A 25,915-nucleotide genomic window follows, 5' to 3' on the forward strand; every position below is an offset into this window, starting at 1 on the left:
TGAGCCTGGAGTCGGCCATCCGTACTGCCTTTGCCCGCCGTCAGCACCTGGTCGCTGTCTTTTTCGACATGCGGAAGGCGTACGATACGACATGGCGTCATCACATCCTTTCTACACTTCATGGATGGGGTCTTCGGGGTCCTCTGCCGATTTTTATCCGCAATTTTCTGTCGTATCGTACCTTCTGCGTGCAAGTCGCGGCCTCGTATAGTTCCTCCCACGTCCAGGAGAACGGTGTGCCACAGGGTTCTGTTTTAAGTGTGTGCCTGTTTTTAATAGCCATTAACGGGCTCGCTGCGGCCGTGGGAAATTGTCTCCGCTTCCCTGTATGCTGACGACTTCTGCCTTTACTACAGCTCTACTGGCATTGCAGCTGTTGTACGTCAGCTACAGGGCGCTATCCGCAAGTCGCAGTCTTGGGCTGTAGCGCATGGTTTTCATTTTTCGGCTGCCAAGACCTGCGTTATGCATTTCTGCCGGCGCCGAACAGTCCATCCTGATCCGCGGATTTATCTTGCCGACGAACTCCTTGTTGTGGTGGAGACCCACAGGTTTTTGGGTGTCGTTTTTTATGCCCGGCTGACTTGGCTGCCTCAGATTCGGCAGCTTAAACAGGAGTGTTGGCGGGATCTAAATGCTCTGAGATGCTTGAGCCACACCCGCTGGGGCGCCGACCGATCTACCCTGGTACGGCTCTACCAGGCCTTAATTCAGTCTCGTCTGGATTATGTGAGCCTGGCTTATGGCTCAGCATCCCCATCTGCGCTGCGGGTACTGGACCCAATCCTACACAGCGGCATACGGCTTGCCACTGGTGCTTTCCGCACCAGCCTTGTGGACAGCATACTAGTGGAGGCAGGTGTCCCTCCCCTGCGGTTACGGCGCCAACGTTTGCTGGCCGCTTATGCTGCCCATGTGTTAAGCTTGCCCAGGCATCCAAACTATCGTCTCCTGTTCCCGCGATCGGTCGTGCATCTGCCAGAACATCGGCCCCGGTCTGGTTGTACAATCGCGGTCCGCATCAAAGAGCTTCTCTCCGGGCTTCGGGTTTTCACTGTTCCACCCCCTTTCCGGGCCACTTTGCATACACCCCCATGGTGTGTTCCTCGCCCTTGCCTTCGGCTCGACTTGGCACAGGGCCCGAAGGACTCAGTCCCTCCAGAGGCCTTCCGCCGCCGCTTTTATTCCATCCTGGCCACGTATCAGGGCTCTGGCATTGTTTACACTGATGGTTCGATGGTTGCTGGTCATGTCGGGTATGCACTCACTCTAGGGGACCATTCCGAACAACGTTCCTTGCAGGATGGCTGCAGCGTTTACACTGCTGAGCTGGTAGCCATCTTTCGTGCCCTAGAGTATATCCGCTCCTGCTCAGGTGAGTCCTTAGTTATCTGTAGCGATTCCCTGAGCGGTTTACGAGCTCTCGACCAGTGTTTCCCTCGTTCTCGTCTGATAATGGCTATCCAAGAGTCCCTGCATACTCTTGCCTGTTGCGGCCGCTCTGTGGTCTTTGTGTGGACCCCCGGTCATGTCGGTATCCCGGGCAATGAACATGTTGACCGCCTGGCGAAAGAGGCCACGAGTAAACCATATCTGGATGTTGGCCTCGCAGAGACTGATTTGCGGGCAGTCCTCCGCCGAAAAGTTTTTGCGCTTTGGGACGCTGAATGGCGCGATCGGATCACGCCCAATAAACTCCGTGCCATTAAGGAGACGACGACTGTGTGGCGGTCATCCATGCGAGCCAACTGCAGGGACTCGGTCGTCCTTTGTCGGCTCCGCATTGGCCACTCCCGGCCGACACACGGTTATTTGCTGCGCCGGGAGGACCCTCCTCTATGTCGCTGCGGCGCGGCTTTGACAGTGGCCCACATTTTGTTGGCCTGCCCCCTTTTAGCTGTGGTCAGGCAGACATTTGCGCTGCCTGATACGCTCCCTGCCCTTTTATCTGATGACCCTGCTATGGCTGGCTTAGTTTTAAGTTTTATTCGGGCAGGGGTTTTTTATCGTTTACTCTGAGTGTGTGTTCTGTTCTTTTGTGTTGATTCTGGCCATTGGCCTAAGATTTTACGCTGAGTTTTTAATGTGTTCTCGGTGGTTGGCTTTTCCTTTTTGTCTCTATGGTCGGCCAACCACCGTCACACTCTGTGTGATGTTAATTTGTTTTGTCTGATCTCTGTAGGAGTATTTCTTGTCCTGTGTCGTCTGACGTCTTTCCTGCTGTTTGTTTTTATTCTCTTTGGTTGGTTTTAATTTTTTGGAAAAAGGGACCGATGAGCGTCGCAGTCTGGTCCATTTAATCCCCCAAACCAACCAACCAACTCTTAGACTTTTCACTGCCCATTTTATTCAGGATTAATACCATTTTCCTTCCAGTTTTCTCGGGTTCAAAAACGTCCTTACCCTTAATAATCAGTTTTTCCGATTCAGTACACATTCAAAAATCACAAGTGCTGTCAGAATAACCAACAAAGATTCCTAGTTTTCCTTTAGGATCACATTTCTTTCGCTTTTCCTTCTGGATATGAATTAAACTCTTCCTCCCAAAACTTGAAGCTTACTTATATACAGTAAAACTCCCTTATTTGTTTTTCAGGGGAGTAATGGGTAGGGGCTGTTTTAAATGTGGAAAAACATATGAAAGGAAGTGCTATGCTCGCAAATTAACTTGTAAAAAATACCAATGGAAAATACAATAAATCAAGAGTTAAATTACAGAAAACCTTATATAGGCCTACTAGATACTTGAAAATTCAGAGAAAAAAGTAGATCTATACACAGAAGAAAATGTAATTTTGTAAAAATTTGCAATTTTGATTGTTTTACTCTTTGCTGCAGCTATGGTGTTCACTGTACCTGCATAATGGGATAACTGTCATTTTGTTAGATACATGATAGTGCATCAGAAATGTTTCTTTAATGCACTCACTGCATCATTAAGTCACTAAGGAATGTCGAGGCCCTTCTGTATTGTCCTAATCAGAAGTATCTTCCTAATCAAAGTCCCCTGAAAAGTGCATTTTGAGCTGTCTGAGATAGTCATGGTTTTGGTAGTGATGAGATTTTTGTTAACATTGACGTAATCCTCAAACGATTACTGCCCTTAGTCACTTCCGTTCTTCACTATGTGAAAGATCATTACTATCGTTGTTCCCATCATGATCATGGACTTAATTTTCAAATCTGGCTTTTTGGAGAAACTTCCAAGCACTAATGTCCAAACCTGTGTTTTGAAGCTGTGATGTAGTGCTTTGCCTTTCTGAAGAAACAAATACAGTATTAATCTCTTGTAAGTGTTCTTTGGCTCCAGTAATACACAAAAAAAGGCTAGTAAAAATTTTTCCAGTAATATGGGTATTTTTGCTACTTCAGTTTTTATATTTACAAATCTAATGGTGCCACAAGAGCGTTGTATGATAATAAAACTTGAAATTATGTATTACTCAAAGGTCAAGTGGCAGGTCACTTGTGCAGTTTACAGGAAAGAATTCCACAATCACATTTCTATGATAGGAAGTAAGAGGAGGGTGTGCTGCACACCTGCCTACGAACAGTAAAATCTACACACGCTAGACCCATTTTTTTGCAGCGATGCCTTGAAGTCGGCTTTCACAGTGCAAAACAGAACTGTTACGCATTGTTTACCTTTTCCTCTATAGTAGTTCTTTCCTTAGAATGCATTGTGTGGTCTGTCATTAAACTGTAAAACAGGCTTGTCTCATTCATGTTGAAATTGTTTTTGGGGTCGTATTGGGATGTCAGTTCTATCAGGTGGGTTTTTTCCAATCTTGCACTACCTTGTGATCAACACTATTGCTTTCGCCACCAACATTCTGACTTCTGATGCCATGTCTGATCTTAAATTTATGAAGCATTGAAACTTACTATACCATGTTTTACCACCAATTCAGTTGCTTCCTTACAAAGCATTGGGCTGCTAATAGGAATGCCTTCTGCTTTGTCACCTGAACAGCTGCAACAAACAGTATACACCTTCTTTCCTGCTGCGAATGCATGTCCGGCTACTAGCAGAAATTCCAAACACATCTGCTATCTTAAATATTCTTTGCCATTGCTGTGATAGAATTAAAGGTAGACACAGCAATTCCTAATTCCTTGGCAATATTCACTCATTTCCTATTCCTATTTTTCTTCACTACACTCAAAGTTGGTAGTTTTTCAGTGATTGTAATGCTTTCCTTCTTTCATTCACTCATGTTACCAGTTCTCAAAATAATCAAGACACACAGAAATTACAGCACTGCTGCCCATACAGTAGGCCGGACTTAAATAGTTGCCTTTAATATGTGCATTACTTCAGTGAATGCAGTTAAGCTAATGAGCTGTTGATGTGCTTTGAGATTCCCAAGTGACATGCAACAACTCTTGACCAGTTGAGCCCTTCTGGTTTGTCAGAAATTGTATAACTTTGGGGAAAAATTGGCTGCTACAGCTAGCACCAACATTTCCTTCAGCTGTCACCACTTTTAACTGTAAGTTTCAAACTTCATACTTTGTATACTGTACTTTTTAACATTTGGTTTTCGTGATGACTATTGCTGCAGTTTATACAGTTGTAATGTATCTGTCAAGCTATAAAACACTGACGTCTGTCACATCAAAAATTAATCATTAGTTGGCTGCAAGTGCTTGCAACAATTTGATTTTTGTAGTTGCCAACACAACAGAGGCAACTGTTATTACACTCTTTGTGCTACACCCATTCCATCTGCAGTGCCATGTTAACCCCTCAAGCCGGGAGCCCAAGTACGTACTCGCGCGCTGCGAATGTCCGTGGCGGCAACTGCTAGTTGCAGTCTCGGAGGTGAAACTGTATTGCTCTGCCATCTGTTGACGACAGCCGATGCTACTTTGCCAGCTAACTACAGACATATCTGTGCTGCTCTGCTTCAAATATCTTTGTCATGAAGTGAAGTGAGGCAGTCGGGAGAAATAATGTGTTGTATCCTACAGTCCGAGCGACACTCTTGAATGCATAATGATGCAGCCAAACACTTCGCGCAGTCTTCAGATCAAATTCTCGCAATTCTCAATGAACCGACGAATGGTTTAGGCAGTATAAATGACAGCAGGAGTGATCTAGATGTTGACGATGAAAGTGATTTTGACTGTTTGGAAGAAACACCCGAAAGAAGTGAAGAAGAAACGGCAGACAGTGACGATGACATCGAACAAGGTGCACCAGTGAAATGCGCACGGAATGAAGAAGACTGGAAATGGCAAGAAGTTGACAGCTCTTATGTCTCTCTGAAAACACCATTCATTGGTAAATGTGGACCTGTGACACAGGTAAATTCTGCAGCTGAAGCGTTCAAGCTGTATTTCGGTGAAACGAAAGTAGAAACAATCGTGTGTGAAATTAACAGTTATGCTGCAGATTATATACAAAAACACTGTTCTAAAACCTCGTTGTAGGCTACGTAACTGGGTAGATACTGACAAAGATGAGCTTTGTGTTTTTCGCGCCGCAGATGTTGATGGGAATTATTCAGAAGCCATCCATAAAGTCATATTTCAGCAAGGATCCGCTTTTGAACACGCCAATTTTTTACCAGAGTATGCAACGAGACAGGTTTGAGCTACTTTGCAGATTCCTTCACTTTGTAAGCAATGAAGAACTGAATACATTTGAAGGCAATAAGAGATTGTTAAAGTTGGGTTCCGTCATTCAGCATTTGAATGATACATTTAGAAATACATACATCATGGGAGAAAACATTTCTGTTGATGAATCTCTTATGTTATGGAAAGGAAGGCTGGCAATAAAAACGTATATACCTCCAAAATCAGCAAAGTTTGGTATAAAGTCCTATGAGATCTGCGAATCTTCCACAGGTTATTTATGGCAATTTATTATTTATGCAGGAAGTTCCACAGAAATAAAAAAGAAATTTCTTTCTGCAGATACCCTGAAAACCAGTCAGATTGTAGTGAAGCTTGTTGAGCCTCTTTTCAACTTAGGCCATACGCTCTGGATGGGCAGTTATTATAACGGCATCCTTTTGTGCCACTTTCTGAAGGAAAGAGGTATGAATGTAGCTGGCACACTTCGACTGAATAGGAAGAATGTGCCTGATGCATTGAGACATGCAAAACTGAAGAAAGGTAACTAGTAGCATATCATTCACACAGTGTAATGGTACTGAAATGGATGGGTAAAAAGCAGGTTGCCTTTATTTCTGTTTTTCATAATGATGCAGTTGTTATGGCAACCAAAAGGGCAATGAGGTAACAAAGGCTCAGTGCATAAAAGAGTAAAATAGTTTTATGGGTGGTGTAGATTTGAAGGATCAGAAACTACAACCTTTCCTCATGGAAAGGAAGAAAGGTGTAAAGTGGTATATGAAAATGTTTAGACGGCTGATGAATGTTGCAGTGCACAATGCTTTTATTGTTTACAATGCTAGCGGAAAAACAACGGAAGAAATGCATCTAAATTGAAGGCTTCTGCTCATAACACAATTGCTGGAATTCACGGGGAGAATGTAACTTCACCTCGATGTGGGCGACCTTCAAAAACTCCTGTGCATGAACGGCTCACAGCAAGGCATTTTATTGAGAAGATCCAGCCCACAGAGAAAAGGAGTAAGCCTACAAAGAGATGTGCAGTCTGTTGCAAGAAGACAGGGAAACATAAGGAAACATCGTTCTGGTGCAAGGACTGTGGTGTAGGACTTTGTTTCGAAGATTGTTTCAAAATATACCACACTCAAAATTCATTTTAAGTGACAATTTGACTGAAACACTGCATTCTGGGGCCAGGCAGCCATTTAAACTACCGCCAGTTGGCTGGCGTGCGCCTGGAAACTACTGGCTTGAAGGGTTAATAGGCAGAGCTTACCGATCCCGATCCCCTTGCCCGCAACCAACCTCTGAAACCAGACATCATAAATTGTGCACTCTGTAGATATTGTGCTGTGACCAGGAGGGGGAGTGAGAAACAGAAATGTTTTACTGTAGCTGTATCATCTTTGCAGTGAATACCGTTAGTGTGTTGTGCCATTCACAGATCTTGTACTACTAGTTGTGTGTAATACCTGGCCTTGGCAGCCAGAAACAGTGGTGTGCGCGTGCGGGCGGGTGCGGGCGTGTGCGCGCGTGCAATTCAGATGAAGGCCTTTTTGGCTGAAAGCTTACTTGTTTGACAATTTTGTTTTTGTTGTGTCTGTCTGTGACTTGACATCATCCACTATATGAGTAGCAATGTCCTTTTGTAATACTGTCATAATTACTTAAAAGCTTTGTTTAGCACCCCTGCCCACATAAACTTGGACAAAGCTGAGCAAGCAACATGGTTTGAGCTAGTTTCACAACAGTTCAGTCATCGCAGAACACGTGCTGAGCATGAAAAGTTGTATGCAATTGAATTTGGTAAAATCTTTCACTTTAGTATTGTCAAATTCCCATGCACCGTCACATTAAAATTCTATTGATGGTAGAGCACAAAAGTTCTTCGCAACCCTCAGCATTTCTGCCATTGTCTCGGCAGTGTCAGACTTCTGCGTGAGTAAATATACAATGCATTGTCTTAAATAATTACAGGTAAAGCACAGAAAATATTCAGTGATGTACATTACTTATGCACACATAGGTCAGCATGACTCACTTCTCCAGGTCGTATATATTGCTGCTGTCGTGACTGAAAACTGCTCCGATGCTGCTGCCCTTAAGACATGCCTCACAAAATTCACCAAAGTCTTCAACTTCAACACTACATTACTCCAGGGATTGTCAAATATGGATTTTGTTCTGATGAGCCAAGTGTTCTGCCAAATTTGCTGATTCCTTCTACCCAAAATTTACCTCAAAACTGAAAGGATGTATTGGTTTTGCCATCATATCTCTCTCTTCAATCAGTTATCACCTTTTACAGTGTCATTGTTTTGGAACTCACTTTTCTTTCGATGAATAAAGATCTAATCCCCTGTCATAACAGAGGATACAGAAGACATTTTCTGCCCTTCTGGAGTATACTAAAAATTATCTATATGGCGTAACTTCCACCCTCCATCAACAAAAGCTTCAAAATAGTCCCACTGCATAGTGTATTCATAGTCAAATTATTGCCCATAAATATCTGCATTGGTTTTGCAGACTTCTGCACACTGTTAGATTTTCTTAGTCGTGGGATTTGTCGCTCTGTAGTCAGCAATCGGTCTTTGTCCATTCCTGCACTCATTACTTCACTGATGAAAGCCTGGTCAAACAGTTCACTTTGATATTGGCAGCGGACACTTTAATATTTTTACATATTTAATATAGTCAAATCTGCCACAAACAAAATGTTAAAACTTCTTTTGTCATCTTTTCATAGTTATTTGAGGAAGTAACATTCCTGACTGTGGTGCCACCTGCATTTTTCATTGTTATACATTTGCTTTGATAGTGAAGAGTACAAATAACTCGTCCATCAAAGGTTTTAATTCTGTTGATCTTCAGATCTTGTCCATGATGACTGTCATAGACTTTTGTAACTATCAGTGTGTCAAATAGATGCACAAGTAATAATGATTTATCGGGTTTCATGTAGAGTTGCTGTATGTGAAGAACCATTTTTTTAAAACGAGCTAGATGTGTCACAGTATCATTGTCTGAAGTCATGTTAAAATTGAAAAACTCTGAACAGAATATGCATCTGGCTTTGTTTTTGTTTGAACAATGCATGTAGCTTGTCCCACCTACCTCGCACAATCACATGCAACCATTGCTTCAACAATGATCTGACACTCTGCACGATCAGCTGTCCCCTAAGTTTTTAGATAGTATTAGTTGTAGTGTGCTCCACATCCCTGTTGGTACCTTCAAATTATTCATGTCGTCAGACTGTAAAAAATAGACAAAATTTTAACTTCATTTCCATTTTCGTAATTGGAATTCTTGTGTTCACGTTTTAACATTGCAGTAGCTTTCAGTTTCAAATCGTGTTCTGCAGTTTGTTTTTATTATGTTTTAAATACAACTGAACTATACATGCTGCATGAGTGCTGAGTGTGTAGGGTTCACCAACTTTTGCCCTTGTACTGCTGCACTGGAGTCCGTTAAGCAGTCACAACACTGTTACTGTACACAAGTTTTGATTTTGAAATTGCTATTTGGATTATGCTAATACAGTGTTTGGACATTTGTTGCAGTTGTATAGTCCCCAGCTGTCACATTAAACTTTGCCATTAAATGGTATTGTACCTTACATTCTGTATATGTTGTTGCATGTTTTTCTAGGTTTTTACCATAGTGTTTCCTGACATCTATGAGGATGGATATCACTGAATAAATTTAACTGTGGAGACTTTTTGAAAATTCTGGAAAAAGTTTCAATCAAGTGATTGAATAGACTTCTCAGAAAGAAATGGTTATGAAAGAACAACAAAGGAAATGTAGGCAACTAAAACTGTTAAATTCCTAAATGTATTTCTGTTAAGAAATAACTTGTTAAGCAAAAAAAAACTATTTATTTCAGTAAAAGATTGAAAACTGTTAGAATATTTCTTAGGCAAGCAGTAGAAATTGTTGCTGTGTGCAGGCAACAAAATGGGACTTAGAATATCGTCGTCTAGTGCGGATGACCGTTAAAGTGGTCCTGTGTTATGAAAAGAAATGGCATCTAGATCATCGCTCCTGGTTGCTGTCGTGGTGGGTGACAGCCGCGTTGGTATTCACCTCTTTTGGGGCATCTCCAGAGACATCTTCACTGGCAATAGGTCTGTTTGTAGCAGGGCCCATTGCTGAAGATAATTCTACTCCAGTCAATGAGATTATAGGCTGAAGATGTATCTGGAGGTGGCACAGACAACAATGGATACCAGCCTGTCCCCTGCCATATGGCCCGACAGCCACGAGTGGTGGTCAGGGTGTTATTTCTTTCCACAGCAGGACCTATTTGGTTATCTGTGGAACCAAACAGCACAATGGCACGTCAATGTTTGCTCTTTGTGTCAAGCCATCCTGGACTTAAAAAATGACCACCTGCACATGAGGAAAGATTCTACTGATTGTCTTCGTGCTTGCTAAACCCTACCTTGGCCAGCAAGGCCGCTTGATCTCTCTCCATTTGAGAGCGTTTGGTGCATTAAGGTCTGGTCCTTCCAGTCAGCTCAGGATTCTTATGATCTAACATGTCAGTTCGACAGAATTTGGCATGATATCTGTTAGGAGGACGTCCAGTAACTCTGTCAATGCCAATTCGAATAGCTGCATGCATAACGGTCAGACACATTGACTTGCTCAATTTGTGAAACTCACTCTCTGGAATAAATTACCAATTTTTTCAGAAATTTTAGTCTTTTGCTTGTCCGTATGTGTACGTCACATCTACAAATTTGCCCCCTTTTTGTAACTGCTTTGTGGTGCGACCTCCACCACCCCGAATGTGTTTGCCTGGATGCAGCAAATATATAATAAAAGATGAATATTGCCTAGCAGATCTTAAGTTTCTTCACCTGTCTCCACTTGTTCAGATGCATATCCAGTAATAAATGATTGTAGTAAAATGGTAACAATGTAAATCGTGATCAGCGGTAACGATGTAAATCGTGATCAGCGGTAACGATGTAAATCGTGATCAGCGGTAACGATGTAAATCGTGATCAGCGGTAACGATGTAAATCGTGATCAGCGGTAACGATGTAAATCGTGATCAGCGGTAACGATGTAAATCGTGATCAGCGGTAACGATGTAAATCGTGATCAGCGGTAACGATGTAAATCGTGATCAGCGGTAACGATGTAAATCGTGATCAGCGGTAACGATGTAAATCGTGATCAGCGGTAACGATGTAAATCGTGATCAGCGGTAACGATGTAAATCGTGATCAGCGGTAACGATGTAAATCGTGATCAGCGGTAACGATGTAAATCGTGATCAGCGGTAACGATGTAAATCGTGATCAGCGGTAACGATGTAAATCGTGATCAGCGGTAACGATGTAAATCGTGATCAGCGGTAACGATGTAAATCGTGATCAGCGGTAACGATGTAAATCGTGATCAGCGGTAACGATGTAAATCGTGATCAGCGGTAACGATGTAAATCGTGATCAGCGGTAACGATGTAAATCGTGATCAGCGGTAACGATGTAAATCGTGATCAGCGGTAACGATGTAAATCGTGATCAGCGGTAACGATGTAAATCGTGATCAGCGGTAACGATGTAAATCGTGATCAGCGGTAACGATGTAAATCGTGATCAGCGGTAACGATGTAAATCGTGATCAGCGGTAACGATGTAAATCGTGATCAGCGGTAACGATGTAAATCGTGATCAGCGGTAACGATGTAAATCGTGATCAGCGGTAACGATGTAAATCGTGATCAGCGGTAACGATGTAAATCGTGATCAGCGGTAACGATGTAAATCGTGATCAGCGGTAACGATGTAAATCGTGATCAAATGAGTGTAATTAAAGAGAGAGAATTCATATATGAATTATAACTGAGTCAGTTAAAACATGCAGAGGGAGAACATACAGAATGAACACTGGAAAGAGATATAACACCACTTCAGAAACTGTTTCTCTTTTGAGACTAAAATTGAGGCAAAGCAAGAAACAAGGCTGTGTAATGTTTTGGGTTTGTTACTTTTAGCCAGGAAGATGTTGAAGATTCATAACTCACACCTGAAGCTTTGAGTGTTGATGTAATGTTTTCTATGCAATTATCAAAAAAGAAGAAACCATGCATAATATTCAAAAAATAACTTCAAAGATCTGTATTACCAGAAAAAACCGTATCAGTTTACACCTGTTGTAGAACAGAAAGACAAATCTTTGACCTCTAAATTACATTAACACCACAAAATTTAATGAATCCAATGAATCCACAGTCTGTCATTGTGTGTGTGTATTTTATTTACTCAAACCACATGCACAATATTGATTCTAATGAGTAAATTACTTTCTGATAAAGCAGTTTAGAACTGAAAATGATTAATTACTTTTGAGTTTCGCTAGTAGACGATTAAAAATCACAACTCATTGTCTCGTGAAAGTATTGTTGGTAGTAATGCATTTGATCCCATTGTATTTAATCTGTAAATGAGTGAGAAGACTATAATATCATTAGTGACTTAGTTAAACACCTACGATTTTTCTTATTAGTAACCTTTACAGAAACTGAGCAGTTCTCAATGAATATTTTGATGAAATGTGACAATTACCAGGTGTAATAAATGAAGGATTGTTAGCAAATGAGAGTATCTGTGTTTTATTTGTTCCAGCTATCTTAAGACATTTAATCTCTAATTTTTGAAAAATTTTCTTATAGTGCTGCACTGCAGTTCGAAGCTGCTTGGGCACTAACAAATATTGCCAGTGGAACATCAGTGCAGACACAGGCTGTGGTTGCTGCTGGAGCTGTCCCCCTGTTTTTACAGTTATTGCTATCTCCTCATCAGAATGTTTGCGAGCAAGCAGTGTGGGCTTTGGGTAAGTATAAAAACAATAAAGTTGAAAGTGATTAGTGGAAGTACTTTGCTGGGAAGGAGATAGTTTTTGTGTTAATTTTGGAAGTGCTGTTGTCTAAACAGTAAAATTATGCTGTATTCTGGTGTTGTAAGAAGCATGGAGATTTAGATGTACATAAATCATTCAAGAATGTCTCTCTGAAACAGTACTCCCAGTTACAGTATGTAGATAATCTATAAAAGAGCAGTGATGATGTTTTAAGAAGAAAATGAGACGGAATACAGTGGCAGAAAGCTGTAGATTCCCTTATTAAATGCAAGGGCTGTTCAAAAAACATTTGACTTTCATTTATAGTATCAACCTTTATTCAGATCAAATTATTTGATATTAGTCACCTTCTAAGTAGTCACCTTCAGCTTCTATACACCTTTCCCAATGCTGTTGCCACTGCCAAAAGCATTGCTGGAAGACATCTTTTAGTATGGTGTGCAGCTGCTCCATCAAATTCTGTGTAATATCTTCCCTGTTGTGAAATCTGGTCGCTTTGAGTCTTTCATTTTCAGGAAAAGTCGGAAATCAGTTGGTACTGGATCAGGGTGATAGGCAGGCTGACAAATCACAGCCGTGTTGTGCTTGGACCAAAAATTGTAAATTAAGAGTGGGTGCATTGTGGTGAAGGGCCCATTGCCCACAAGTCTGGCCATGTCTCACTGCTTCATGAAAGTGATGCAGAACCTCTTGGTAGTGCTCCTTATTGACGTTAGTACCATATGGGCCATGGTGGACCATGCCATAGGAATTAAAAAAGGTGGACAGTGTGATTGTCACAGTGCTGTGCACCTGCCCCTCTTTTTTAGGACATGGGATGAGGGATGCTTCTGTTATGATGACTTTTTCTGGGTTGCACCCATACACCCAGGACTCTTCACCAGTAATCATTATGTTAAGAGTATTGGGATTATTGTTCACAAAATCAAGTGTGACCTATGCAATTTCTGAATAAAGTTACTTCTGTTCAGTTGTTAGCAACTGTAGCACAATTTTGCTGAGGTCCAACTGCAGTCAAAATGTTCCATTAACATGCAATGAATAGACCCAGTTCAAATTTTAACCTCGTCTTAAAGTTCTCTGATTATGGTTAGTGTATTCTGCATGATCAGTCCTTCAGTGACGAATGGCATCCTCATTTGTGGATGTTGAGGGACTACCTGAACTGCTTCTCTTCGCTGATGAGTGGTCATCTTTGAAGAGGTTGTACTACATCTTTATTTTTGCAGTATCCATTGCTTTATCCCCAAACACTTGTTGCTGTATCATTTAAACACGAGAATCATCAAGCTTAAAACAATTACTTTGTTCAAATTTTTCTGTCATTTTGCCCTCAACGTAAAATCTGACTGCTACCACGTAGACATGTTCACTTGTCAGTGGCCAACAGACTAGTTGTTTACCCAGGTGTAAAAAAAAATCAAGCTGTGCACTACGTATGTCCACAAACGTGGAGAGCCCGTGTGACCAGATACAATTGTTGGTTTCATCAATAAAAAATATTAGATTTACGGGATAGTCCGTCTGAAGTTTTGGACGAGATTACCTCGAAAACTATACATCGGGTAAAAATAGTTGGAAAGACAAGTTAGTAAGCTCAAAGGGGGACATCAAATGATACTACAGGTGACCCCCCCCAGCCCCCATGGGTGGGGTGAGGACAACTTTTTAAGTCTTAAATGGAAACCCCCATTTTTTATTGCAGATTCGGATTCTCCATAAAAAGTGCAAAAGTTTTGTCTGAGACATTTTTTTAAACCATTGACAGATGGCGCTGAAATTGAGAAAAATTAAAAATTCAGAAAGAATTCATATTTATTTAGAATGATCCGAGAAGGATGCATCAAATCGATACAAAATGTGCACCAGTTCTTTCACTGTGCCAAATTAAGCTATTTTTTACAAAATGTGTCCTACCTGCCACAGTTTTTGATGGAGGGAGGTGGAATGGTATTAAAATCTCGTTAGGGAACTGTTCACAGTTGCATTACTCACCTGACTGTGGTGCTACCGTGGCCAAACTGCGAACGATGGCTCAGTATAAAGGTTGGTGCAATGTGATCAGACGTCACTTCACTTTCAGATTATGAACAGTAAACATCAACTGACGAAAGTAAATTATTCTTTAGCGAAACATAGGTTACTATCCTCCTACAGAGGCTGTTGATACGATTATAATTTTAGGTGGAATGCCATAACAATTACGCCGCAACTGCGCAATTGTATGAAGAATGTTTCCCAAACAGATGACATCCAATTTCCCAAACAGACAACATCCAACCGGAAACATTATTCGAAATTGCCCCCAACGAGCTCGAAATGGATACATGCACCGTCCACCTTATTATCGTGAATACAACGAAAATGACGCTCGTACCCTTACCGTTCTCACCTGTGTTCAACTGGATCCTGAAGGGAGTAATCGTGTGATTCAGAGACAAACTGGAATACCGAAATAAACTGTTTCGAGGATTTTGAAGGCACATAAATATCATGTGTGTCATATCATACTGACACAGGCATTAATGCTGAAAGATATGCAAATATGCATGCATTTCTGCCAGTGGGCCTGGGAAATAAGAGGTAACAATGATTTTTTAGATACGTTATGTTCACCGATGAAGCTGTATTAAAAAACGGTGGCGAATTAAATCATCATGATTGTCATTATTGGTCTCCTGTTAGTACACACTGGCACAGACCCGTTGACAATAAACACAAATGGTCATTTATGGGCTGGTGAGGAATTTTAAACGGTTACTTGATAGGGCTGTATTTTTTTGACCGAAATATTACTGGAGAATCTTATTTACAACTTCTCCGTGATGATTTGTTGGAGCTAATGGAAGATGGTGATGTAGAAACTAGGCAATGAATGTGGTTCCAACAGGATGGAGCAGCTCCCCATTGTGCTAAAATGTGCGGAACGTCTTAAGTTTAGGGTATCTTCGTCGGTGGATAGGATGCAGAGCACCATTTCAGTGGCCTCCACATTAAACAGACCTAACATCTCCTGATTTTATTGTGGGGTTATTTAAAAAATATTGTTTATGAAAGACAGCCCGCAACTGGAAACAATGCAGCTATACCGAGGGATGTAGTAATCAAAACTGTGGACAACTTTCGCAGACAATTGACTTTATGCATCGAAGCAAATGGAGATAATTTTGAACCATTTCTTCATGGCTAATTTCATTAATTAAGCACCCCTAATTTTGAAAGGCAAGGGACTCTCACTAATGAAGCACCCCATGGGAACATCATTCAGCTAGGTCCATGTCGTCGTTCCTGGGTAACACTCAAAGTAGGATACAGTACATTTTGTACAAAAATAGCTTAATTTGGCGTAATGAAAGAATTGGTGCACGTTTTTATCAATTGAATGTGTCTTTCTCGGGTAATTCTAAACAAATCAGAATTCTTCCTCACATTTACTTTTTTCTCGATTTCAGTGTCATCTGTCAATGGTTTATAAAAATGTTTCAGACAAAACCTGATTACTTTTTTATGGAGAATCCGAATCTGCAATACAAAATGGGTGTTTCCATTTTAAGATTTAAAACTTGCCCCCACCCCACCCAAGGGGGCGGGGGCTGGAGGTCACTTGTAGTATCATTTTGAGCTTACGGACTTGTCTTACACATTATTTTTACTCGATGTATAATTTTCGAGATAATCTCATCCGAAACTTCAGATAGACCACCCTTTATATGAACAGTTGTGTTCATCGTTTTAGCTCTACTCTGTTGTTCAAAATATGTGATGTGTTTGAATTTGCTGTACGTACAAGTATCCTGATCATTGTTGTTGGCTGTTGTGCTGTTAGATCAGATCAGATCTGGTCTGGTCTTTATCTGTTTCATATACCACTGTTGATAGGAAATAAGGAAAATGCTGCTGAATGTGTATTCTGAAAAAAAGTTCATATCATGCTTAAGCTATTTTCAGTTTCTTGTTTTGTTTAAACTGCCTCAGGAATATGTTGATGACTTAATCAATATGACCTGACAGGCCTTTCCTGTTTTGTCAGCAGATAAATTTTTAAAAACATTCCCATTATTTCTTAATTTACTAATTGATGTAGTACATTGTGTAGGTCATAATACCTGTAGTTCACTGGCTTTTAAGTAAGGCTTAAGAATTGCCCTATTAATACATTTATTGCAACATAGTTTGCCAATTTAGTGTACATTAGAAAATAAATTTTAATCATATTTTTCTCTTCCACAGGAAACATAATTGGTGATGGACCTAATCTCAGGGATTATGTTATCAGTTTAGGAGTTGTACAACCGTTGCTTCAGTTTATTAAACCTGATATTCCCATTAGTTTCTTGAGAAACGTTACTTGGGTGATTGTTAACCTGTGCAGGAATAAGGATCCTCCACCATCCGTCCATACAATCCGTGAGATTTTGCCTGCTTTAAATATGCTGATACACCATAGTGACACAAATGTAAGTTATAGCATTAAGTGTGCCGTAAACTACCCAGTAGTCACGGAACTTTTACTGTTATCAGTGTTAAGCCATTTGACAGGTAACTTACTTACTATTAAGTGTTGAACTGCTGTTTACAGAATTGTTTCTACTGATAGTCCATATTAGAAATTATTAACCTTTACTCATAGACCACTTATCAGTTTGAGTTATGTGCATTGTAATATGAAACAGTGACTGATATACTTCAACTGAACTATTACAAAGATTTTCAAACATTAATTACCTCTCAGTATGATGGCCAAAAATTGCTCATCTATGTGCTACATAGACTCTCAGCTTATTAACTCATGATAATCTTCTCAGGTATGTAGCCAGATCCTGGACACAGTATTTCCAGGGTCCATCTGGCTGCAGTCTTCAGGTGGGAGCACTGTTTGCTAATCTTACCAGAACTGATTCATATAATGAAAGGTGGCCCATTTATATGCTGCTGAAGGCCAACAGTGTGCTAATGTGTAGCCTCTGTATTCTATTTATAGTTTTCTATTTATAATGGCTGACAGTCTAATTTCAGTGTATTATTTTACAACAGTTACAATTGTGAGATGTGGGAGTAACAATTTGAGTCTTATGATAAAACATGTTGTTGTGTTCCTTTGTGAGACAATGATAGGCCACTGCAGATTTCACAGGCTGCAACAGTTGTAAGTAGTTATGGTGCTCAACATGTCTACAGTGAATGGTGCAAATAGTTTGTCAAAAATATTTTTTTCCTGTAGTGGTAAGTGATTTGATAAACTAGGACTTTCTAAATCCTGGGTCACCTTTACCAAGCCAAGAAGTGCACTAACTTTGGCTGGCAGACAAAATATGCTCTGTCTTTAAAATCTATTCTATCTTTGAAGAAACGCCCCCTGCATATGGTAGCAAAGATATGTTGCAGTGGGCTTTGCCCTCGTGCATTAATATATCCTACATTGAAAGAGCAGCAACCCAGTTCATTACGGAGGATCCAAATGTATTAACCATTCCAGCAGACACCACCAATCCCCTTCCAATGTTCAAATGTTCATTCTTTTGCAGAATAATGATGTAGGCAAAGTAAATTTTTACTTAAGTACTTGGGATACCGAAGACTGTAGAATGACGCTACTGAACAAATGAAATGGAAGATGCTTTCACTTTCAAAGAATGTCAATGTACTGAAAAACTGCATCCTGATGTTGCTGTTCCACGAAGAATATAGATGTCAGAAGTTCATGCAGAATGGGTTCCACTGCATCCAGCTGAGTAATTCAGGTGCACTCACTTGCAACTTGGCCAACTATTTAGCATTAGTTCTAGCTCTGATGTCCGAAAATGTGAGCACCACATTTCCAATTCTATGATTTTTATCAGCAGTTGAAGTCTTTGTGTCTTGGTCTCTCATTTTTACCTGTAATCTTTGATGTAGTGTGTCCTACTTGGGTTCCCCATGAAGAATCCTTGATGTTAATTGTTGAAAAACTAGACATAGAAATGGAGCTGTGCTGTCGTGTGCTAAGGTCTACATATTATTTATTCAATAAAAAATATTATGAGTGGTTATGGAGAGCCAATTATCCACCATAACCATCATTGTATTTTTGAAGTATTTTGAAGACATCACACTGAGGAAGATTTTTTAAAGCCTGCCTGCTTTTGGAGGTACATCAATAGTAAGTTTGTGGAGTGCCCATAAGGAATAGGAAAATTTAATTTCTTTGATTATTTAATCAAGTTAACAAAAAAATTGAGAGAGATGGAAAACTTAAGTTTCTAGACATATTGGTATACAGAAAGGACAAAGGGATTAGAGAGAGAGAGAGAGAGAGAGAGAGAGAGAGAGGGGGGGGGGGGGGGAGGAGGGGGGGAGGAGAAGTGTTTATATAAACTGATGCACATAGATATCTGCAGGCAATGAGTTGCAATCCACCATACCAGTGCACAAGGCCCCTGCAGATGTCAGCAAAGAGGGTGTATGCCATCTCAGATGCAGAAAACTTGACACAAAAGCACAAGCTGGACTGCCTTAAGCTTGTCTTAAAGCTTAGAGGCTACACACACAGATCCATTGGGCATTCGGTTTTTTCCAAATCCAATGAAAGGTGCATGTAATCAGTGACTTTCCTACCACATGCTGGGACATACCTCCAAAGATAGGACATATTTTAAAAAGATGTGTACTTCATCTGCCAGCCAAGATTGGACCACTTTTTGGATTGGTAAAAGGTGACCTGGAATTGAGGAAGCCCAGTGTTTACCAAATACATTGCCACTGTGGGAAAAGTACGAGGGTTAGAACTTAAATAGTGGCAAATATTTATTCACAACCGATACAAAAGAGTTAAATGTTTTCAACTGTTACTGTCTTCAAAGTAGTCACCAGTGTTGTGTACAACCTACTGTGGAAGGTGTAGTATACGGTTAGCAGAGCCTGTTCTGTTGATGGTGCGAATGAAGTGGTCTACTGCCTGTCGAATCTCTATAACAGTCCTGAAGTAAAAGCCACGAAGTGGTTCCTTCATCTTCGGAATCAAATCAGTCAAGTCCGGGGAGTATGGTGGATGGTACAGTACTTCCCAGTCCCATTGACCGAACAGAGCAGCCACAGCTTGCGCTGTATGCGCCCGTGCATTGTCGGGATGCTCCAAAAACGAACAGTAATGTGACTTATGTCCTTGTGACTTCGACTTGATTCCGAAGACGAAGGAACCACTTTGTGGCATTCACTTCAGAAATGTTCCAGAGATTTGACAGGCAGTAGACCGCCCCACTCGCACCATCAACAGAACGCAGGCTTTGCTAATGGTACACTACGCCTTCCACATCGCCGACAACAGGTAATGCACAGTGCTGGTGACTTTAAAGGACAGTAACAGGTGCAAATGCTTAACTCTTTTGTATCGGTTGTGAATAAATAGTTGCCACTATTTAAATTCGAACCCTCGTATATTGGCCGAAACTATTAGCACAATTCACGATAGATGTCTTGAATACACATGGCTGTTGCAGCCTGAGAAATGTGGAGTGTTGTTTTACTGTGGACACACAAAGCTGTATGATAAGATACAAATGGTTTCCCCTGTTCTCACATTTTAAAAGAACCCATTAAAGTTAGACTGGCAAACAACATAATACAGACAAGAGTTTCCAATTAACCCCATGACATTGTATTTAAATACCCTACTGGTTGCTATGAAATCAGATGTAATAAGTGAGCTAATATAATTATTTTACATATCAGCTAATAGGATAGATATAGCAAACACAAAATAGTCTTTTGTAATGTAGTGCAATACAGTGTTTTTACACTGCCTTGCACTTTCACTTCTTTTTCCTCTTGAGCAACATGCAGCACTCCTTTTTGCGACATTTTTTTCTTCTCAGTTGGGGGTATCTGCATTAGATAGTCGACATTTTTGCCTGAACTCTCATAGGGATGATCCTCAATGAAAAAAGAGGGAAGATAGTGTTCAATGTCCTGTTGATAAAGAGTTTGTGAGATGGAGCACAAGCTCAGATTGTGAAAGAATGGGGAATGAAATCAGCTATGCCGTTTTTCCAGGAATTGTCCTGTCATTTTCCTAAAGCAATTTAGAGTAATCACAGAAAACCTAAATCTGGATGGCCAGACACGAATTTAAACTATTTCCTGGGTATACCAATAGCCCTGAAGCAGGTGTAGCAGTCCCCCCCCCCCCCCCCCCCCTCCCTTCTACTGACCTTATGATACATTTAAGAGCCATCTAACAGCTAGAAACTGAACTCCATGTATTTATACAGTGAAGCATGCATTTGCAAGCTGAGCTCATCATAAGATTTGAATGTTACTACTTCATGTGACTATAGCTACTTGTTTGATGTGATAGGATTAAGTAAGATTTGGAATGCTGTTTCATCTGACCTTGAAAAACAAGGCAGTTGACTTAGCTGGCAGACTGCATCAACAGTGGTACTCAATAATGATACATTGTTTTTGCTGCCTTTCACTGCTGGTGGCACTATAACTTCATTTTTGGTAGGCGGCAGCAGCAACAATTTCTGGCAAAGGTGCTGTGGGCCTTTTGCAGTGTATAAAAGGGCTGCCATTCAGGAATCAGTCTGGTGAGATCAGCAGACGTTGCCCACAACTGAAGATGGTGGCCAGGTGGACCATGGAAATATTGTCCAAATGATAACATCTGGTTGCAGACTGTACAAAAATCACGCTCGTGTAGTTTGAGACCAACTAGTTCTTCGAAGTGTATGTGTTTGTATCACTTCCCGAAGGTTTTTCTCTGTAGCCTTAAAATTGACTTGAATAGCATACATCTCAGGGATGTTAATTTGTGAGTTTTGTGTAGAGATTCCACTAGTAAATGACAGATGGCAAAAAGTAAAAAATTGTCAGACTGCAAGAAATGTTGCATTCTGTGTGATTAACAGTATTACAATCTCGGTATTAGTCTGTTGCACCTTGTTAGTAGTTACAGAAGTAAGTGATCATGTCTAAAGATTTTTGTAGTAGTTGATACTCTCCTGGGGTGAAAGGTTTTAGTGCTTTTAGTGACAGCCTCCTGAAGGCCATCCACCTATACTCTGCTTATGGTATCATATTACATTTGTTCCATTTATGGGCCATTCCATGCCAGTCAGTCTAATTTTGGAAAAAGTTCCTGCATGACTATTACAGATTTTGTTGACATTTTGTGTATTTTATGTGAACATTCACAAATGTTCCCAATGAACGTTGGTAAACATTTACTTTTACCAATGCAACACTTGCAGAGACTAGTTTGACCCCATAGTGTGGCTATCAACTGCACCTGTGAAATTTTGGCAACTTTGAAACATATCATCTCTGGCAGTATATTCTTGAAAGAAACAGAACTAGGCCATCTTGTACATATTTTTGCACTCTGTTAAACAAAATAATAAAGAAGTTGTCTTGAAGTTCTCATAAGGATAATTTGAAGCAAAGCGTGTCAAAAAATGCCTGAAAAAATATGAAGTTTAGCGTTTTATATCTGAAGATCTTAGATTACACAAAATTTCTTTCTCCTTCTGCTTTCCAGTAGTTTACAAATTGAGGGCAATTTTTTTTGTAAAATGCTGTAAATGGGTATTTTTTGCCCAATTGTATACAGAAATCTGTTGCAAACTCTTAAATAGTTTTCATTAGTATTGCCATGTTCTAAACCACCTAAAAAAATATGTTCAGGCCCTAAAAGCAATGACAAGGTGGACCTACTTTGAAAATACAACTATGTTCCTGCTAGTACTCAAGTCTCGACATATTTCGTGTTCTAAAATTGTTCAGTACATTCTGGGAAGGGGTGGGGGATAGTGGAGGAGGAGAGGAGCAAAGGAGTTGAGACCTGTGGTTGCATTGGCTGAGTGGTGCACAGTGAGGAGGGATGTGAATTTAGAGGAGATGATAGGACATAGGGAGTGGAAATTGTTGGGTGTAGTGTGTGGAGAGAGTAGGTTATTGTAGGTTGAGGCTGGGATAATTTCAGGAGTAGTGAATGTAAGGATAGCTCCCATCTGGGCAGCTCAGGAAAGCTGGTGTGATGGGGAGGATCCAGAGGGCCTGGGTAGTGAAGCAGCCATTGAAATTCAGCACATAATGTTAAACTGCATGCTGTGTCAGCATGTAGTCAGCTTTATTTTTGCCCATAGTTTGACAGATCTGGAATAGGAAGTGGGTGGGTGGATTGCCCAAGTTTTGCACCTGGGTCTTCTACAGGGCTTTGACGTCTGACAGTGGATTGGGAGTGGCATAGAGATGGATCAGAATGTTGTATAGATTGAGTGGATGGTGTAATACCACTTTAGGACTGGTGGGAAGGATCTTGGGTAGGATGTCCCTCATTTCAGGGTATGGTAATCATAGCTGGTTCTAGGGGGTGGTGAGAAGATTGAGACTGTGTGATGATAGAATTCGGGATATTTCTTCCAGACTAGGTCTAGGGAATAGTGCCTGTCTGTGAAGGCCTTCGTGAGACCTTTGACATATCAGGCAAGGGACTCTTGCCACCACAGATAGTGACCCAGTGGTCAGGCTGTATGGGAAGGATTTTTTGTGTGGAAGGGATGGTAGCTGTTGAAGTGCCATTACTGTTGGTGGTTGGTGGTTGGTGGGTTTAATGTGAACAGAGGAGTGGATGGAGCCATCAGAGAGGAACTGGTCAACATCCACGACGGTGGGACACCGTGTTGTGAAGGACCAGCTGAATCAGATGGAAGAGGTGTAGGGAGAAGGGATGAGCACTGGGTGTTATGGCCCTGAGACTGTCATGTTGGTATCACCAGTCAACCTGGAACCTCTTATGCCAACCTATTTGTGCCATCTATGAGGAACCTTTCCAGCCAAAAACCAAACCCCTGCTCTGGTTCAGATTGGAAATATTTCTGTGATTTGGATTTGGGGCCAAGACACTCTATACTCATTCCTTCACAACCTCAACACCTTCTGTCCCATCTGCTTCACCTGATCCTCCTCAACTCACGTCACCTGCCTGGCTGTTGACCATAGACTCTCTGATGGCTACATCAATACTTCTGTCCACATGAAACCTACAAACGACCAACAGTATGTGAATTTCGATAGCTGCAATCCCATCTACACCAAAAAGTTACTCCAGTACAGCCTGGCTATTTGAGGATGGCGTATCTGCAGTGAGAACAACTCCCTTGCGAGTATAATGAAGGTCTCACAAAGGTCTTGACAGGCAGTCACTATCCCTTGGACATACTCCATACTCCTAAATTTCCTGTGCCCCCCCCCCCCCCCCCCCCCCCCCCCACACACACACACACACACACACACACACACACACACACACACACACACACACACACACACACAGTCCTCCTCCCAGCCTCAAGCAGGAGTGACCTATCATCATGCCCTGAGATAGGGACATCCTACACAGGATCCTTCCCACCCCTCCTAAAGTGGTGCCCCATCACCTGCCCAAGCTCCACAAAATAGTAGTCCATTTCTATGCCACTTCAAACCCTAACCCTTTGCCACAGGGATCCTATTGCAATGGAAGACCCAGGTGCAAGACCTACTCTCTCCACACACTACACCCAACAATTTCCGCTCCGTCTGCCCTATCACCTCCTCTAAATTCACATCCCCTCCCATCTCACTGTGCACCACTCTGCCAATGTAACCACAGGTCTCAACTCCTAATCCACCCACATAGTGCTTCCTACTCCAATCCTGTTAGTATTATCAATACTATCAGAGGCCAGGGCACCAGTGAAAAGTCATGTCATTTACCCAACTGCCAAACAGCTGCCATGAGCAAAGTAGACCACATTGTGGCACAATATGCAGCTGAACAGAACATGATTGATTTCAGTGGGTGCTTCACAACCTGGGCCATGTGGATCCTCCCCTCCACCAACAGCTTTTCTGAACTGTGCCGAGGGGAGTTAGCCTTATAACACATCCTCCACTCCCAGAATCATCGCGGCCCCAACCTACGGTAAACTACTGCCTCCACACTATCCAACCAAAAATTTCCACCATCTCTTTCCTATCACCTTCTCCCAATTTATGTCCCCTCACACTCATTGTGCACCACTGTACGTCAATGCACTCACAAGTCTTTCCCTTTTCTGCCCCTTTCCTTTTCCGCTCCAGGTCCCCCCTCCCTCCCATAGTCCCCTGGTGCTGTGCTTGGTTTTGTCCTGCAAGCATCTAGTAGCTACTTGTCCTGCCAGGCAGTGCTGACTCCCCTTCATCCACCTACCCTGCTATCTGTTCCCCCTCCCTGCCTACATCCAGATTGCTACTTTTGTTGAGTGGGACAGTTGCATTCTGGCCGGAGATAGCAGTTGCGTGCTTGCATATGTACGTGTGCATTCATGTGTGTGGCTTTATGCTGAGTAGCAATCTATCCTTCTTCCCTTTACGGTGAGTAGCACTATCCTTTTCATAATGTACTGGAGCATATAAGCGGAGTTTTATATTATTGAAACGCTTTGAGCGAGCTTTTTCAGACTCAAACCCAGTATTTGAGTCAGGAATTTCCTTACCTGATGTACTGTACTTCAAATAAGAAACCAGTTTTTATCTTTATCAGTAGTTTATCTTCTTTCAAAGTATTTAGCACATTGAGATTCAGCAAATCAATGAAACAAGTAAAATGTTTACACATAGGTTCATTATTGCATTTGTCATGTTTGTTTTGCTGTCAGTGAATTAGGGCTGAGTGTTATCTGAAAGGTTGAAGTGCTCAGCAATTTTCACCCTTTTACCCCCCTCAGCAAATGGACTTAGGTGTGGGAACCCTCCACCAATGTGGGCTGAAGTGAAACTTGCTAGAGGTCAAAAGCCTGTTAAGAAATGGAATGTGCTGTTAGAGCTACATAGATTACATTCTTTTTAGGTGTCCACATGTCCTTGATCAAGCACACATTGATTTGTTATAAGGAGCTCTCATATAGAATTCAAATTCTGTTAAATCTGTACTTCTAAAAATTGTTGCTGTTTGGTAAATAATATGCTGGATTAAAACTCTTAAAATCAATAAACTCTTAGTCTTGATGATTGAAAAGGCTGATAACTAAGAGTAACTTTTAAAGCAGTTTATCTGGAACACTCGTATACAAAGTATTAGTTTCCCCTGCCAATTAGTTGCAGAATTATGACTTGTGAAAGAAGGTGGTGTGACCCGGAAATTGCAACCCCCATCTGGCAATCTATCTTCAGACCCAACTTCGGGTCTTAATAACTTTGGAACTTTTCCACACAGTCCAGTGAAATTTTTACGACCCAGTAACATCCATTTAGAGAACACACTCCATGAATCAAAACACCAACAACATATTTCTGAGGGAAAAAAAAATTCCAAAATGTGATTAAAAAATGTAATACGTTAAAAGGTATGTATTGTACTGCCCTCTATGCCAAATAGACTTCACTGAAAAAGGTATAAATTTTTTGTGGTAAGCTTAATGTGGCCTAAACACGCACAGAACTCATC

General features: G+C 41.2%; 1 protein-coding gene across 1 annotated transcript in view; it reads left to right on the forward strand.

Moving 5' to 3' along the window:
* Positions 1–25,915, forward strand: part of LOC126480713 (importin subunit alpha-3) — a 101,418-nt gene that overhangs the window by 42,507 nt on the left and 32,996 nt on the right. Inside the window, exons 4-5 of the mRNA XM_050103967.1 lie at positions 12,281–12,441; positions 16,699–16,925. Coding sequence (XP_049959924.1) covers positions 12,281–12,441; positions 16,699–16,925 — 388 coding nt within the window. The remainder of the gene's footprint in view (positions 1–12,280; positions 12,442–16,698; positions 16,926–25,915) is intronic.

Source organism: Schistocerca serialis, chromosome 5, assembly GCF_023864345.2.
Source record: "Schistocerca serialis cubense isolate TAMUIC-IGC-003099 chromosome 5, iqSchSeri2.2, whole genome shotgun sequence".
NCBI classification, from domain to species: domain Eukaryota; kingdom Metazoa; phylum Arthropoda; class Insecta; order Orthoptera; family Acrididae; genus Schistocerca; species Schistocerca serialis.